The sequence below is a fragment of the Camelus ferus genome, chromosome 4 (genome assembly GCF_009834535.1).
Source record: "Camelus ferus isolate YT-003-E chromosome 4, BCGSAC_Cfer_1.0, whole genome shotgun sequence".
Lineage (NCBI taxonomy): Eukaryota > Metazoa > Chordata > Mammalia > Artiodactyla > Camelidae > Camelus > Camelus ferus.
Window position 1 is genome coordinate 36967396 of NC_045699.1, and position 18142 is coordinate 36985537.

The window sequence follows — 18142 nt, forward strand, 5'->3', positions numbered from 1 at the left end:
TTCACTGGACTGTATAGTCACAACAGGCTGGAAAGGACTTCTGGGAATAAGGTGAAGTGGCACACTTTGATTAACCTGTCAGGAAAAGGGATACGGTCAGGATTTGTAGATGCTTCTATAGTTTGTATATTATAAAAGATCTGGACTCCTAGCGAGAGACCTGACCTGGGAAAGGCACCCAAGGATCCCCAGAGATGCTGACAGTTTCACATTCTTATGTACTGGATGCAAAGCAGACTTTTGTGGGTAGGGATTATATTGTAAAATTCCAGTTCCCCCATTCTGACATTCATCAGCCACAGCACTAGAGGCCAGAGAAGGGAGGGTGGGCTGTCTTATCATTTCTCATCCTCTTTGCCTACTTCATTACTCTGGCTATATTCTATATGTCAAGGTGATGCATGGCCAGCTAGAATGGATGAAGAAAAAGAAACCTTAGTGGAATAAGTTGATATAATCTTAAATTTTTGGTAACCTTCATTTCCCCTTAGGTATCCTAGGTCTTGCTAATTAGTGTGTAGATTTATAATTTGTGAAGTAAAATTTATACCTCTGTAGTCCAGTGACTCCCGTCAAGATACTTGAAGTCACTCTAAGTCTATTAAAAGATACTATTAGATCAGGAGAAAAAATCTGATCTGGAAGTTGTGGGTCAGGTTCATTTAGTAGTTCACAATGGTCAATATAAGGGTCCAAAAACCAAAGTGAAACCAAAATATTTTACTCAGTGTTGTGCCAACTTTTATTCTCAAGATGCATACAACTTGGTGATAAACAGTCCAGTATCTTTTCTGAAAATTACATCTTTTCATAGTAGAGTCAATATGCTTCTATAGAAAAGTAACTTGGCATGATGGATATTACTTTATAATTCTGAATATTGTATACTAAGTTAAGACAGACCTCCTGCTCTCATTTCCCTAGTTTATAGGGACTGAGAACAAACTCACCAAGTCCTTTGCTTTTTAGACTTGTTTTTTCTTCCTATTTTCTATTCATAGCAGTGGAACTGAGCTGGTACTCATTAGGGCCTGTTGAAAAGAAATACTGAGAAAGGATTCAGCATTCAGTATGGTGACCCAGTAATAGCCCTGATGAAAGAGGTCTGGTGGAAAATGAGATAGAAGCTATAGCATGGAAAGAGCTATTGGATTATTTGTGGATTTTATTTCATTAAGCTATTCCTTATGCTCATTTCCAAGGCTAATTTAAAAAACCTGAGTACACTATTTATTCAGCCCAAAGAGAGTGTTCTGGCTGAGGGGTAGTCTTATGAGCTATTTATACAGTATATTTTCATACATACATAATATATATATTCTATATATTTGTTCCCAAGTAACCTGAATCTCAGAAATACAGCGTTTAAAAAATCTCCTACTAGTTAATTTCCTAACTGCTTTGACTATGTGTTTATGTTGGCATAAAATTTCTCATGTCTTATTCATATGCTGACAATACGAGGTCAAAGTGTCAGGAGTTGTAACTAAACATCAGATTTCTAGCCTGAGAGAATACTTAGGCAGTGTTTGAGAAAGATTTCTAGTTTTCTTGCTGTAACCATGGTTTTTACATATGTTTTAAATAAATGTCTCTCTCCCCTCCCCGCCCTTTTTTTTTTTTTTTTTTTTTTTCAGTGGCAAAAATAGGATGTTTGAAGTCATTGGAGAAACACTGGAGCAAGATTTCCCAAGCTGGATGGCAAAGATCTTGAGACAGCTGTCTAATCCTGGGCTGGTTATCGCTGTTGTTTTGGTTATGGCGTATGTGCTTTCCTACCTTAGAGGAAAAGCCTGTGTCATGTTCTTCCTGCTCGTTTTAGATTTTAGCTTTTTTACCTCTCTCACTCTCCCCAAGGGTTGCGCTGTCACCTAACCAAATTCAGTACTGATTGCATGGTGGTGTGAGGCTAAAATTCATGAGCCGTACTCTGATCCTATTGCATGAAATTCACAGCCATCTGCATCTATCTTTGCTTGCCTAGGATTATAAGATTTGTTCCCAAGTAACCAAAATAATTATCAGTAAACAGCTAAAGCAAGGGAAACATAAATGCTAAATCTAATCAGCACATTACGCCTCCTCCCCACCCCCTGGCCCCCACCTCTTGTTCCATAAGCAGATGGCTGTGAACATAGAAATGACGAGCCTTTTTTCAGATTCCCCTTGAGGGCCCCATAGGCTGTATTTCAGGGCTAAAGGCTTAAGGGTCCTTAAAAAATCACACTGTCCTTGTTCCTGGAAGGCCATCAATAACTGTGTCCATCATAATAGAATCAGAGGAACAGAAGGGTCTTAGAAAGGCCACTTAGTCTGTCCTTTCAAAATTGGAGATGCTATCCAAAGGGGAACTTGAGAGGAGGCTTTTGTTCCCATATTACTTTTGTTGGTTTTAAACTCTTGGCCATTACAGATAAACTTACATTCTAAGCCGGGGGGGAAAAAAAGCTTCCTATGGAAGAGCTACAAAAAGTGCCCCAGCCCTTCCTTTCAAACCCTAAGGGCCTCCTAAATAGAAAGTCTGGAAGTACTACTGCTTTCAGTTAAGAAGGACAAGTGTGAAGCCACCCTTATGGACACTTCAGTCGAACAAAGTGACACCAAGGGTTGGATTTGTTTAAATAAAGGTAAAACTAGGAAATCTCGGGGAGAGAACCTCCAATGGTTTAAGTAAATGACCTGGGTTCTGGGCCAAGTTGTTACCATCATCTTAGTGATGGTTACGGTCACGATCCACATCAGTGAGGGCAGGTGTCAGCTTCAAGTTTATAAATTAAGAAACTGACTTAGAGGAGTGAAGTGATTTTTCCCAAGGTGAGAAATATAGCAAAATGGTAATAGTAAGGCTTTCACAGTAAATCCAACCCTCACCCCTTTATGCCATCTTTGAGGGAGAGCTAATAGCCCGTAGGGATAATTAAATAGTAAAACAGGTTACTGTTATGTATTACAGAATCTTGATCATGGGGTGGCGTTAAGAATCTGATAGGAAATCTCTGGTGCAGGTGTATCAGAAAATGACCTGCTGGATGCAGCATGTTTCACCAGGACGGCCTTGAAGTGATGGTCCTTCTCCATGTTTTTATGACATAGCAGTTTCCAAGTGCATTTTAAGTATCATGAGCCTTTTAAGAGTCAAGGCCCTTTTGTGGAATAAAGAAGATCTTGTTTTAAAACACAGACACACAAAACAATGCCATATTTTATGACTACATTCTTAACTTATTTATTGAGAGACAGATTTATATTTAAGCAAAGGAGCAACATTGTTCTAATGCCTCTAATTAAAGATTTAATAAGCTACCCTTGGGAGTGTGGGAGAGGAATGAACACTCACTGCCTTTGTTCCAGGCAAGATTTATATATTAACTCATTTAATTTCCACAAGTAACCTTAAGAAGTGGGCTTCATTTATCATACTATTGAAAGCACGTAGATCTGCCCCAAATCAAATGGATAATAAGTAAATTCAAACCTGTGTCTTCTTATTTCCCACCTCTTATTCCTCCAACTCATTTATAGCACCAAACGCTGACTTCAGGCTGAATGGAAATGCTCAGGAGGACTGGAAACCACTTGTCAGAGATGGTCTGCGCTCGGGTTGGCACACTTTTCCTTAGAGGGCCAGATAGTAGATATTTTAGGCTTTAGTAGGTATTTTAGGCAAGAAGTAAAACTGAGAATATTATATAAGTGCATATATAACTAAAAATATAAAAAACCAGTCTTAGTTCATGGATCATCCGTAACAGACTGGGAGTCAGACTTGCCCTGGAGACCAGTCTGCCAACCCCTGATAGAGACTGTTTAGAGGAAAACTGGCAAGATATAAGGTCAAATAGTATTCTGCAAGGTTGATTTTAATTCTGATGTTCTGATTTAAAACCTGAATTTCACTTTATTGTTGATTTGATTTTTCAAATACAGAAGTCTCATCTTCTACTTTATGGTGGTACAATTGGCTTGGCCTTTTATTACCTTTAATTAGAGAACGTTTACAAGCATTTTGAATTTCCCGAATGAATCATATTAAATTAGCTTGGATGGCTTTTGGGTAACTGAGTAGAGTTTGAGTTAGTTCTCTGCAGGTGGTTTCATTCCTTTGGAGACTAAAAAATGATTTATGAGGAATACTCATTGAAGTGCATCACAAGGCAGAAAAAAGTGATGGATAGAGAATTACAGAACGGCAGGTGACTTGTGAGATCCTTGAGTTCTTTCTCCAAATCCAGGTACTTTGTGAAGAAAACCCTTATAATAAACACACACACACTCATTGAGCATCTACTTACATGCCAGGTATTACACCAGATGCTTTCATGTATGTAACTTCATTTAAACTCCTATCACTTGTTCAAGAAATAAACCCAGTGGAAATGATATCAGTAATTGTGTTTCCAGCAGCAGATGGCTCATAAGGGTTATAATCTGGCACGTTGGTGAGCAGAGGAAACGTGTTCGGTATCCAGTTACTTGCAATAAAGAGCAAAGCCAGTTACCTTTTTTTTAAAACTGCATTTTTTCTTTGTTTGTTTTGCTTTAAGTGGAGATGAACATGTTTAATTTTGCAAAAATGTTGGGCTGCAATTTGCTCTTTTTTAGAAATGCAAATGTCACTTAAAAGCCAAGAATATTCTTTTATGAAACATTTTCTCTTGAAGGAGGGAGACATGCAAACAATATTCAATGGATTAAAAAAAAATCCGTGTTAATTAACTATGACTATGAGGATTATAGTCTTGGTTGTAAAGCCAAAGGAGGGAATTTAAAGTGGAAAGTCAGTTTCCTTTTTATTTCAACACATTTCCAAAAAGCATCAAGAGATTTTATGTTCTCTTGAATGCCATTGGTATCAATTTAAAATGCTGTTTTCAATTATAATTTTAAAGTGATATTAATACATTTGCAAGAAGAAGCTAAAATTAGGCAGTGAGGTATAGCAGACAGAAGCCTGGGGCCCAACTTCCCAGGTCCACCTGAGTCAGTGGAATTCTAAGTGGGTGTCACCTCTCTGTACCTCAGTCTTTTATCTACAAAATAAAGGTTTAAAGTAGAGATTATCTTAAAGTCACTCCAGTGACAACATTCTATGATTTGATCATGTAAATTTAAAAAAATCTTGAGGGACTGAAAAATACCATAAATTTTATTTTCTTTTTTAAAATTTAGTTTGACCATCTATTATCTCAATGCTACTGCAAAGGGTCAGAAGGCAGCAAATCTGGATCTAAAAAAGAAAATGAAACAGGTAGGATACAACTTATTTCAGAGAAATGTTTGTCTTTATTAATGTAGAGTCGTTGAAAAACACCAGGAGATCTCATGTTCTTCTCTCTTTTTATTGTGTAGCAAGCTTTGGAGAACAAACTGCGAAACAAGAAAATGGCAGCTGCGCGAGCAGGTTGGAGCTACGTTGTGTTTGCATTTCCCCCCTGCAATCAGTACACACTTCCTTTTTTTGTCTCCAAATGGGGCATTTGATGCAAAGGGGCACAGTTGCCCCGGCAGGGCACCCCATATTCTTTACTGTCCACCTTTTTAGCCGTTCTCAGGCATCATACCTGGGCAGTTTTCCAGTGGGAGAAATAAAAAAAGAAAAATTCAGGAATGTAAGTGTAGCAGTGGTGATAGAAAAGAGATGTTGCAAATTGGTGGAAAATGAAGAAAACATCCATATAATCACACAATAGCAGATACAGACGCAGAATCTCTCCTGCCTGTTTTGACCATTTTTATACATTGAAGGATACTCTGGGAAGATACTAATTGTATCCTCTGGGCTCATCTCTGTTGATTTCCCAGAGGCTTTTCTAATTCATTAACCTCTCTTACTTTTAACCTCCTTAAATTTTAAACTATTAGAATAAGGCACACTTCTGCTTCCCAAAATTCGTGATATGCTTTCCCTTCAACATGCCTAAGAAGTTCAAAGAAAATCTTTTCCTACTCTTCCCTCAATTCTAACTCTAACACTCTGTTAGTAGGGCTTTTTCCCCCCTGTAAGGAAAAGGAAAAAAAAAAAAGTCAACCTAAATTAGTTTAAGTAGAAAACCCCCAGGAATTTATTAGTTCACACAAGTGAACAGGAGAGCGGTATGTAAGGCTTCTGGCCATGTTTTGCCCCTATGGTGTTAACCGTGGCGTGTTTATCTTTTTGTCTGGCTTATTTCACTTAGCATGATGCCCTCCACATTCATCCATATTGTCACACATGGCAGTATTTCTTTTATAAGGCTGAATAATATTCTAGTGTGTGTGTGTGTATTATCTTCTTTATCCATTCATCCATAGATGAACACTTAGATTGTTTCCATACCTTGACTACTGTGAGTAATGCTGCAGTGAACATAGGAATACAGATTAATGATTTCACTTTTTTTGGATATAAATCCAGAAGTGGGATTGCTGGATAGTATGGCAGTTCTATTTTCAATTTATTGAGGAACCTCCATACCATTTTCCACAGTGGCTGTACCAATTTACATTTTCACTAACAGTGCACAAGAGTTCCTTTTTCTCTACATCCTCATCAGCACTTGCTATCTCGTCTTTTTGATAAGACATTCTAATATGTGTGAGGTGACACCTCATTGTGGTTTTGATTTGTGTTTTCCTGATGACTATTGATGTTGAGCACCTTTTCATGTACCTATTGGCCAAATGTATGTCTTCTTTGGAAAAATGTCTATTCAAGTCCTTTGCCCGTTCTGAAATTGGGTTATTTTAATTTTTTTGCTATTGATTTATACAAGTTCCTTATATACTTTGGATATTAGTCCCTTATCAGATATATAGTTTGAAAATATTTTCTCCCATTCTGTAGGTTGTCTGTTCATTTATGGTTTCCTTTGCTGTGTGGAAGCTTTTTAGTTTAATGTAGTCCCATTTGTTTATATTTGCTTTTGCTGCCTTTGCTGTTGGGGTCAAATTCAAAAATATCATTGCCAAGACAAATGTCAAGGAGCTTTTCCCCTGTGTTTTATTCTAGGAGCCTTATGCTTTAAGGTCTTAACATTCAAGTCTTTAATCATTTTGAGTTGATTTTTGTGTATAGTGTAAGTTTCATTTTTTTTTCATGTTTTCCCAGCATTATTTATTGAAGAGATTATCAATTTCCCATTGTATCTTCTTAGTGCCTTGTCAAAAATTAACTGACCATATATGCGTGTGTTTATTTCTGGCCTCTCTATTCTGTTCCCTTGATCTTTATGTCTGTTTTTATGCAAATACCACACTGTTCTGATTATTAAAGCTTTGTAATATGATTTGAAACAAGGAAGTGTGATTCCTCCAGCTTTGTTCTTCTTTCTCAAAATTGCTTTGGCTATTCAGGGACTTTTGTGGTTCTGAATGAATTTTAGGATTGCTTTTTTCTATTACTGTGAAAAATGCCATTGGAATTTTGATAGGGATTGCACTGAATTGTATTATTACTTTGGGTAGTATGGACATTTTCACAATGCTAATTCTACTAGTCTTTAACACAGAATACCTTTCTATTAATGTCTTCTTCAATCATTATATACTGACCTCCTTTGTCTCTTGTTACAGTTTTTGGCTTAAATTCTATTTTGTCTGATATAAGTAGAGCTACCCCTGCTTTTGGTTCCGATTTGCATAAAATTGCTTTTTCCATCCCTTCACCCTCAGTTTATGTGTGTCCTACAAGTAAAGTGAGTTCCTTGTGGGCAGCATATAGTTGGAAGCATGTATGTTGCACATAGCTGCAGTGCTTTTGTATTTGCTCTGGATTGGGACTATAACTTTATATTATCCAATTAGCATTTAGAATGGTGAATGGAAGTTCTAACTTCTAAGATCTGAATTCTAGTTAAGGCATATTGTTATCTTTGTTTTAAATAATGATATCATGCTATCATGAGCTATTTTTCTGATATTTTCCCATGATTTGTACTTTAAAATATGTGTAACCATTGTGAAGACAGAGACTGTATCTTATAGTTATTTCCTAGGGACTTAATAGAGGACTTTATATATAACAGTCACTCAGTAAGTACCTACTAGATATCTACTGGGCAATGAGGTATTCTTTTATTAGAAAAATATAAAAGAAATCTATTTCTATATTAACTATATAAGCAGTAATGAATGAATGTTATAAGAGCCAAACTTTTATACTTCCATATTTAAAATTTGAGAAGATTTTGTAAAATAATACAGAAATATTTGGAATATAAAAACTAAATATTATGGCAACATGGAATGGAGCACATTTGGAAGATACAGATTTTAGGCCACCTCACTGAGAACCATTAAGCATACTGAAAGCTAAATTTTCATTGTCTTCTTTATCTTCTTTCTCTGTCTGTCTGTCTATTTGTTTATTTTCAACAGCTGCAGCTGCTGGTGGCCACTAATTCTCATAGATTTTCCGGAAGCCCAGAAGTACTCCTCACCTTGCTGTTCAAAAGCAGTGACTTATGCGGAGTCCCTGAGAACAAACGTGTGGAGTTGCCGTTTCCCTGCTCTAAACCTGATGGATTATCAAGGTCGCACTGGTCAGTCAAGACATCGCCAGTCCTAGTTAGGAAAGAAGGATCTCTACCTTATTGCAAACTAAGGATTTGTTCCTGCACCACCCCTTTTTCCCTGAAGCCGTTGTCCTGACATTTTCTTTAACAGATTGAGTTTAAAAGTGTGTGTGATCCAGCAATACAGGTTACTGGCTTACTTGTTGGGTTAATCTACAAACCTTTTGCTCATATGGACTTCTATTTCAGACATTTCTTCTGCCTTGGTTTTCTCAGCCTGGGAACAGGAACAGTTCATCCTCTTTTATCCGTAAGTTCAGAAATATCTTCATAAAGTTACTCATTAACTCACTTTTTAAAAAGTTAAAATCTTGTTTTCCCTTTTTACTCTGTCTCCCATCCATGGCCCCTACAAATATACACCCCAAAACCTTTTTATGTGCTGCTGGATTCAGTATGAAGAGGAATGGGCTTTTTAGAAGAAAGATCCTAAGTGAATGAGGGGCCTGACCAGCACTGGGTTGAAGGTCTCTCACCATGAGGAGGTACATGGGGCTTAGACAACCCAAATCTTCATGAATTAAAAAAAAAAAAAAAAAAAAAAAAAAAGACACACTGTAAGTGATTACTATCCCATCAAAGTCTGCTCATGACCTCCAATTATCATGTCTCCTGAACTTAGATTCTAATGCTCTGTATTTTTTTTGTTAAGGTTAGGAAACCGTATTTTTATGGGGGGGAGGCTTTAGTTTATAGATGTGTTTAAGCATTATTATTTGAAGTTTGAATTGATTTTGAATAACAACAATGCCCTCAGCCAGCCTTGTTCTGTGACTTCAATTGTATCTTCCAACTCAGTGTCTTTCCAGAGCTAAGCCTATTTGTCTGCCATTCCCTGCCATTGACTGGCTGATTTTTATTACCCTGTCTGAGTTTCTCCTCTTCTACTGGCCACAGAATGAGCACCCTGTTCTTCTGCCAATCCATGTGCTCACCAGGTCCATCAAACCAAATTCAGGATTATGTCCTCTGGTCAAATTTTCCTGGTTAGTCTCTATTCCCAATCCTATCACTCTCTTGAAAGACTTCCTTTGGACTCTTGTGTCTTTAACTTAGAGTCTATTATTTTATTAATTTCCCTGTAATTTGTAATTTTTTATTGTTTCTTATATGAGTGAATCATCTTTCCTATTCAGACCGTAAGCTCCCTAAGAGCAGGGATTGTATCTTCTAACTCTTTTGTATGCCTAGTACAGTGCTGTGCACAGGTAGGTGCTGAATAAATGCTTGTTAATCAAATTGAATCAGTTTAACTTACAGCAGTAGCATTGTGAAACAAAAACTTCTGTTACCTGCAGGGAAATATTACTGTTATGTATGACATGGAATTATCTGTTGATATGCTTGAGTTTATTACTCATTAGACTATAATGCAGATGAGTAAATAAAAATAGTGCTTATTTCTCCTTGGATCATTTTTGTACTGTGTAGTAATAAGTCATAAGTAATAAGATTAGAGAATCGGTTTATATATGTTGCCAAGTTTACAATGTGGATGAGACTCCCTAGCTCTTGGTTTGCTTCTCAAGGAAGATGATGAGAGATGACAGTCAGCTGTCCCCAAAGAACTTCATCTCTTAAAGGCAGTGTACTTTTTGAACAAAACTTACGGTATAAGTATTCGGACAGAATACTCTTAAGTTTCAATCTTTCTATAAATTAAAAAATAAGTTAGATTTTTATAGCATCTTCACACCCACTTAAGTTAAATTTTTTTAGAAATTCTCTAAATCTCCAGAGAGCTGCTGAAAATATCCCCATACTGCTACATGGACAAGCATCTGAAAGACTGCCACTTCCAAGCCCATTTTACAGCTATTCAGAGAGTAGCCTTGCACTGGGAGGGCTCCAGCTGCCATGGTTATTTCTGTATCATTACTTCCATATCTAATGATCAAAGCCATGGGAAAAATTGAGAAGTTGAACAACAACAACAGAAAGACTGCACCTTTTATTCTTTCTGAGAGGAATAAATTCTGACATACATATGAAAACTAAATTTACTCATCTGAAGAGCTTTACCATTCATTTGTTGAAATACTGAAAAACTGCATTGCAGCACACGAGAGTTATCTCTCTTGGCTTCTGGAGATACACATAGTTTAAACCATATCAAGAAATTTATATTAAACTTTGACCTGAACTGCGTTTTCTATCCTGATGGAGGGTCCCTACAACTTCCAGAGCCAGAGCCCATCATGGCTGAGTCTGCAAATGTACTAGTGACCCAGGTCTTACTATATATGGTGAGGCAGGTTCACTAGTTGCCTTTGGGGTTCAGCCTTTGCTGTCTTCCTTCCTCAGTGGATGAGTCAATAGGAAGAGGTTTTGTGTCAGTTTCCCTGCCTAATACTCCAGTGTCCTCTGTGGACTGGACCCTTGCCTTTACTTCAGTCAACTTGATTGGAACTAGACTACTGCAGTTCACTTTACCAGGCCCTTCCCAGAAGGGTATGTGCAAATTGTGGGGGAATGGGCTTATTATAAACATTGGGACCACACTGGGTGCGTGACCACCAGGAACCACAGTGAGGCCAGTATCTCTTCAGCTGTTTGCTAAATATTTATCAAACATTATGTATCAAACATTTATTAAACATGTATCTCTTAAGTATTACCTGCTCTCTAGATTTCCTCCCACTATTTGCCCTACTTACCATATCCTTGGTTTCTAGCATCTTCCAGATACTAGATACTAGAACCTGCCAAGTTGTTTTAGGGTTGAACAAAATTAAGGGCAAGACTGTCTCTTCCTTCTCAATGACGCAGATATAATACACTGTCAATCAGAAAAGAGATTTGCTTCCTCTTATTCTCTATTAATATCAAACAAAATCCAGATATTATCCTTACCTTTTTCAGCTCTCTTCCAAAGTGAGGATTTTTTGATGGATGAATAACCCTCGACCTCAGAATTGCCATCACATGCCTAGTCAATGGGAATGCAAGCAAAGGAGTTTAGCCTACAATGGAAAACCAAGTTCCTGTGGGAAAAAACAAGGGACTTTTAGCAGAGGGAATCCAGTGCCATGAGAGTAAGATCAAAGTCTGATGACTTGACGGCCTCCATTGAGTCAAATATATTGATCTGGGTAATATCCAGTTACAACTTTATTTTGCCTTGTTTAGTTTACAAAGGTTAAAAAAAAAGTGTTTCCACAATTCATTTGTAAAGAAATATATATTAAAAGTATAAGTAAGCAGGCTTCAAAAACAAGAGACCTAAAAATGGGACTGGCAGATGTTCTCAGCTGTCAATTCAGATACTCTTGAGTTTTTAGAAGACATACTGAGACCTAAGAATATTTAAAAAAAATAATAATAAAGTGTAGTCAAAGCCTTTATCCACATCTACTTCCAGCAAGGAGGAAATAGCCTTATTTGATGGTGACAGGAGTTTTCAGGCCCATATAAGAGATTTCTTTTTCTCAAAGTTCTCTTGCAATGGATTGCCTTGGATGGTCCAGATGCCTTTACCAGGATGGGTCTTGGTAACTTAGTAATTATAAGTAATGGAACAATGTGTACATGAAATACTTGACCCCTTCTGGGAAATTAGATATAATATACATCTTCATACACATCAAAAAGTTTTCATACAAGTCCCTGGTTATTTAAAAACATAATAGTGGTACATGTTTCACAGCAAATTTAGAAATTTTTAATAGAATAAAAAAAGAAAAAGAACCCTTTAAGTTCACTACTCAGAATAATTTCTGTTTATATTTTGATTTATTTTTTTTTCAGATTCATGCATGCAGACTCAATAAAATACTTTGGATCACAAGATATATTTGGTTTTTATCTTTCTTATTTAACATTTTCCTCTGTCATTAAAATTACTTCAGGACATTTTTAAAGGGCTACAATTTTTTTATATTAATACAACATAATTAGTTTAGTCTCTGTTGTACTTTTAGATTGATTATTTAAAGGTTAAGTATTAACTTTAAATTTGGGTTCTTCCAAAACACATTTTTTGTGCAAAAGCATTAATTTGTTAGCATAGACTTTTAAATCAGCACATACACATTTGAAGACAGTTTGAGTCAATTTACTGATACAATTATATTACTGTCTACTACCTTCCTAATTCAGAGCAATTAGCCTTAAATGTCACTATATTTTCTCCTGATACTGTCTTGCTTCTGGCTTTATAAAAGCTCTTTTTAGAAATTATCTCATTTTTTTTTTTGGAAGTTTGAAACTCAAGCTTAAGGAAAATATTTAAAATCATTGTTTGGAAGTCAAAAGGAGGGAATACACTCAAACTCACTCTATGAAGCCACGATCACCCTGATACCAAAACCAGACCAAAGACACTACCAAAAAAGAAAATTACAGGCCAATATCACTGATGAACATAGATGCAAAAATCCTTAACAAAATATTAGCAAACAGAATCCAAGAACAGGTAAAAAAGGTCATACACTATGATCAAATTTGATTCATCCCAAGGACAAAATGACACAACGATGGTTCAACATATGCAAATCAATCAACATGAAACACCACATCAACAAAAGAAAGGACAAAAATCACACGATCATTTCAAAAGATGCAAAAAAAGCAGTTGATAAAATTCAATACCCATTTATGATAAAAATGCTTACCAAAGTGGGTTCAGAAGGAACATATCTCAACATAATAAAAGCTACTTATGACAAACCCACCACCAGCATAATTATCAACGGTGAAAAGTTGAAAGCCTTCCTGCTCAAATCTTAAACAGGACAAGGATGCCCACTCTCACAACACAGGTTTGGAAGCCCTAGCCATAGCAGTCAGAAAAATAAATGAATAAATAAAGCTTATCCAAATTCAAAGAGAAGAGGTAAAACTGTCACTATATGCAGATGACATGATATTATATATAGAAAACTCTAAAGGCTCCACACAAAAACTACCCTAGAGCTGATAAAAGAATTCGACCAAGTAGCAGAATACAAGAGTAACATACAGAAATCAGTGGCATTTCTTTACACTAACAATGGAATATCAGAAGAGGGAAATAAAGAAAGAATCCCTTTTCAAATTGCATCCAAAAGCATAAAATAATTAGGAATAAATCTGACCAAGGAGGTGAAAGACATACACAGAGAACTACAAAATAATGATTAAGGAAGTTAAAGATGACTTAAAGAAATGGAAAGATACCCCATGCTCTTGGGTTGGAAGAATTAATCTTGTTAAAATGACCATACTACCCAAAGCAATCTACAGATTTAATGTGATCCTTATCAAATTACCCAAGACATTTTTCCCTAGAACTAGAACAAATAATCCTAAAATTTATATGGAATCACAAAAGACCCAGAATCACCAAAGCAATACTGAAGAAAAAGAATGAAGCTGGAGGCATAACCCTCCCAGACTTCAGACAATACTACAGAGCCTCACTAATCAAAACAGCATGGTGATGGTACAAAAACAGACATATGGATCAATGGAGCAGAATAGAGAGCTCAGAAATATACCCACAGACCTACGGTCAATTAAACTTCAACAAAAAGGGCAAGATTATACAATGGAGAAAAGATGATGTTGGGAAAACTGGACAGCTGCATGTAAATCAATGAAGTTAGAACACTCCCTACACCATACACAAAAATAAATTCAAAATGGCTTAAACACTTATATTTAAGACAAGATACTATAAACCTAGAAGAAAACATAGGCAAAACATTCTCTGACATAAACCTTAGCAATGTTCTCCAAGAGCAGTCTACCGAGGCAATAGAAATAAAAACAAAAATAAACAAATGGGACCTAATTAAACATAAGCTTTTGCACAGCAAGTAAGCAAACAAAATGACAACTTACAGAATGGGAGAAAATATTTGCAAATGATAGAACTGACAAGGGCTTAATTTTCAGAATATATAAACAGCTCATACAACTTAATAAGAAAAAAAACAAACAACCCAGTCCAAAAATGGGCAGAACCTAAACAAGCAATTCTCCAATGAAGACAGACAAATGACCAATAGGCACATGAAAAAATCCTCAATATCACTAATTATCAGAGAAATGCAAATCAAAACTATAATGAGGTATCACCTCACACAAGTCAGAATGGTAATCATTCAAAGGTCCACAAATGATAAATGCTGGAGAGGGTGTGGAGAAAAGGGAACTCTCCTACACTGTTGGTGGGAATGTAGTTTGGTGCAGCCATTATGGAAAAGTTTGGAGATTCCTCAAAGAACTAAAAATAGACTTACCATATGATCCAGCAATCCCACTCCTGGGCATATATCCAGAGGGAACCTTAATTCAAAAAGATACATGTACCTCAATGTTCACAGTAGCATTATATACAATAACCAAGACTTGGAAACAACCTAAATGTCCATCAACAGATGACTGAATAAGGAAGTTGTGGTATATTTATACAATAGAATACTACTCAGCCATAAAAAAGAATAAAATAATGCCATTTTCAACAACATGGATGGACCTGGAGATTGTCATTCTAAGAGAAGCCAGAAAGAGAAAGAAAAACACCATACTGATGTCACTTATATGTGGTATCTAAAAAAAAAAAAAAAGATGTAAATGAATTTATTTACAAATCAGAAACAGGTTCAGAGACATAGAAAACAAACTCACAGTTACCAGAGGGGAAAGGGATAAATTGGGAGTTCGAGATTTGCAGGTATTATACATAAAATAGTTAAACAACTGTTTTCTACTGTATAGCACAGGGAACTATATTCAATATCTTGTAGTAACCTACAAGGAAAAAGAATGTGAAAAGGTATACATGTATATGTATGACTGAAACATTGTGCTGTACACCAGAAATCGACACAACATTGTAAACTGACTATACTTCAATTTAAAAAAAAACAAAAAAAGAAATTGAGATGTGCTATAAATATAAAATACACATTGGTTGTGGTTGCCAAGGGGGCAGGGGGTGGGAAGGGATAGACTGGGATTTCAAAATGTAGAACAGATAAACAAGATTATACTGTATAGCACAGGGAAATATATACAAGATCTTATGGTAGCTCACAGAGAAAAAAATGTGACAACGAATATATATATTTTCATGTATAACCGAAAAATTGTGCTGTACACTGGAATTTGACACATTGTAAAATTATAAATAAAAATGTTATAAAAAATAAAATACACATTGGTTTTGAAGATTCTATGAAAAAGCTAATGTAAAATATAATTTTTTCATTTTGATTGAGTGTTAAAAGATTATTTTGCATATACATGGTTAAATAAAATTACTAAAATTGTTTTTACTTGTTTTTTCTTTAATGTGGATACTTGGAAATTTTTAAATGACATATAGCTTGCCTTATGACTATATTCCATTTCTGTTGGACACCTGCTCTAAGATCTCTGAGTTTATGGAATCAATTTTAGTGAAGGCTTCAGTTAACTTGTACACAGAGCTGGGTTTCAGGACTGCTAGGACATTTCTAATAAGCTGACAGCTGGAGCCTCCTTCATCTGACTGCAGCAGTTGATCTGCACTGGGGTGGGAGGGACACTGCCTTGGAGGAAGTTGGGGTAAGGAATGGGAATAGAGTCGAGTCCACTGGAGAGACTGCAGACAGACTCAGAAGGGCCAGTTGGTGGAGGGAGGCTTCTGGGACAATGGGTACGTGTGATGCTCTGTTGGTGGTCAGGGAACAGATCTAACATGTAGAAGAGAGACATTCTGCTCAGTGTGCATGGAGCATGACCCCACTGTGGCACTACCATCAACTGGAAGCTGGGGGAGCGTGGGAGATGGCCCATTTGAAAGGACTCTGGTGTCCTCCAGGCAGACATCAATGACAGGCACTTCTCAGATATTGGTTTGAGGAACTGGAGAAGCAAAGTAAGAGAATGAAGAACCCCTGCCCCTTTACCATGTCAGAGGAAAAGGCTTGCTTCACTTAGAAGGACAATCTCCGGGTACATCCATGTTGCTGCAAATGGCATTATTTTATTCTTTTTTTTTTTTTATGGCTGAGTGGTGTTCCATTGTATAAATACGCCACAACTTCCTTATCCAGTCATCTGTCTGTGGACAGTTGGGTTGTTTCCATGTCTTGGCTACTGTAAATAGTGCTGTTGTGGGGGAAAAAAAAGAGTACAGAGCAAGCTTTACAGGAAACAAGCCTCCTTGATCAGCTCGTGGACTACGACCGACAAACAGGTGGCCTTTTTGCAGAGTATTAATGTTTATATCCCAAAACGTGAGTGCAACAGCTCTTGGGATCTTAATGTTAATAAATACTTCTTTTGGACCTAAGGCTGGTATTTTAAGTCCTGGGAAATTTTTCAGCCAAGTAGCAACAACAACCTTTTAAAAATCAGTTTCTTGAAAGCAAGGACATGCCTGGTCAAGAAGGCTAGCATGCGTGGAGTGTCTTGTCTGGGCTGTCTTGGGGAGTTGAGGGGCAGGAAGGAGGGAGGAAGAAAGTGTTGACAAACATTGTCACTTTTGTGTTGTATTTTCTAGTTGTTTATAACCAGCGGGGTATAAATGGGGATCACAGAGATTCCTTTCTGGGAAACAGGGATAATATTCTTGAGTCAATGGCAAGGTTGAATGCTAAGTCATACCATTTCCTAAGCCTATAAGTAAAAAAAATTAAATTATCACTTTGTGACAAGCATTTGTGGTTAATTTTTTCTTAAACACATTGGTCACATGGCTTTTGACTGGTTTCTTACTCTTCATATACATGCTGACCTGTGTTACACTCTAAAGGATTAATAGAAGAGATTTGGCCCTAGGAATGAAGACATTAGCTCTCTTCCTGATTTTCCAAGTTATTTTAAAATGCATTTTAAGAGTATAGAACTGAATCAAAAATTAAAAAAAACAAATGTTACAAATCTATCAATCACAAGAGATACTGGATATTCTAAGTGAATCCAATAAGCCCTGTTAGGAGGGATCTTGGAGTCATGTTCAGGGTCGGAATGACTGCTGAGAAATGATCCCCACCTGCTAGTACAGAGCCCAGCAAAGTGAATCGTTACCTTCTTGATGGTGAGTGATGGCCCTTGGTCCTTCCTTGATAACTGGACTTCGGAGACTCAGACTCTCACTCATTTATCCTTTTCTATTCTCCCTGGAGACAGCACGTGAGACTGTAGAAACAACCAGTCTTCAGAAGACGCAGAAACATTTGTGGGCAGTTAGTATCAGGCAGTCTACAGCACTGAACTTAACAGATCTCTTTCCATGAGGAGTAAACACACAATAAACCATTACAAAACCAAACAAATGAACCAAATAAATGAAAGGGTAAATTAAAACAACAATAACGACGTTACCGAACCAGGTCCGTTTTGCCTGAGGCGCAGCAAGCCAAACCGCGGAGACACTGCGGTTTGCAGCAAAGAGGGGGTTTATTCACCGGGAAGCCAAGCGAGGGGCTGGGAGAACAAGTCTCAGATCCACCTCCCAGAAGGCAAGGGGCTCAGAGCATGCTTACAGGGTAAAGAATAAAGAAGCAGGATGGTCTGAGGCGTGGGGAAAGGTGACTGGGAAAAAAGCCACGAATGGTCATTCTGCGCAGGCGTAACCAGCCTACCCTGCCACAGCGCGCTCCCAGGGCGGCGCGCTC

General features: G+C 37.0%; 1 protein-coding gene and 1 long non-coding RNA gene across 26 annotated transcripts in view; one reads left to right on the forward strand and one right to left on the reverse strand.

Annotated features, from left to right (window-relative positions):
- The window catches only part of TMC1 (transmembrane channel like 1), a 310690-nt gene extending 298350 nt beyond the window's left edge, over nucleotides 1-12340 (forward strand). For 19 of the 23 annotated variants that reach the window (XM_032477833.1, XM_032477844.1, XM_032477845.1 and 16 more), the window contains 4 exons: nucleotides 1638-1763; nucleotides 5170-5248; nucleotides 5350-5401; nucleotides 8356-9964. In XM_032477833.1, the coding sequence (XP_032333724.1) occupies nucleotides 1638-1763; nucleotides 5170-5248; nucleotides 5350-5401; nucleotides 8356-8378 (280 nt within the window). In that variant the 3' untranslated portion in view covers nucleotides 8379-9964. Of the gene's footprint in view, nucleotides 1-1637; nucleotides 1764-5169; nucleotides 5249-5349; nucleotides 5402-8355; nucleotides 9965-11414 lie in introns of those variants that run through there. The other 4 variants (XR_004319262.1, XR_004319264.1, XR_004319261.1 and 1 more) reach the window with 4 other exon arrangements.
- LOC116663154 lies at nucleotides 5326-18102 on the reverse strand. 3 transcript variants are annotated; one of them, XR_004319270.1, is made up of 5 exons: nucleotides 17850-18102; nucleotides 17553-17751; nucleotides 14777-14822; nucleotides 11406-11481; nucleotides 5326-5561 (listed from the first exon to the last, which is right to left on the reverse strand). It is a non-coding gene; the product is annotated as an uncharacterized LOC116663154 (long non-coding RNA). The 3 variants fall into 3 exon arrangements; XR_004319268.1 differs by having other exon boundaries at nucleotides 11406-11536; XR_004319269.1 differs by lacking the exon at nucleotides 14777-14822 and having other exon boundaries at nucleotides 11406-11536.
- Between the last annotated feature and the right edge of the window lie 40 nt (nucleotides 18103-18142).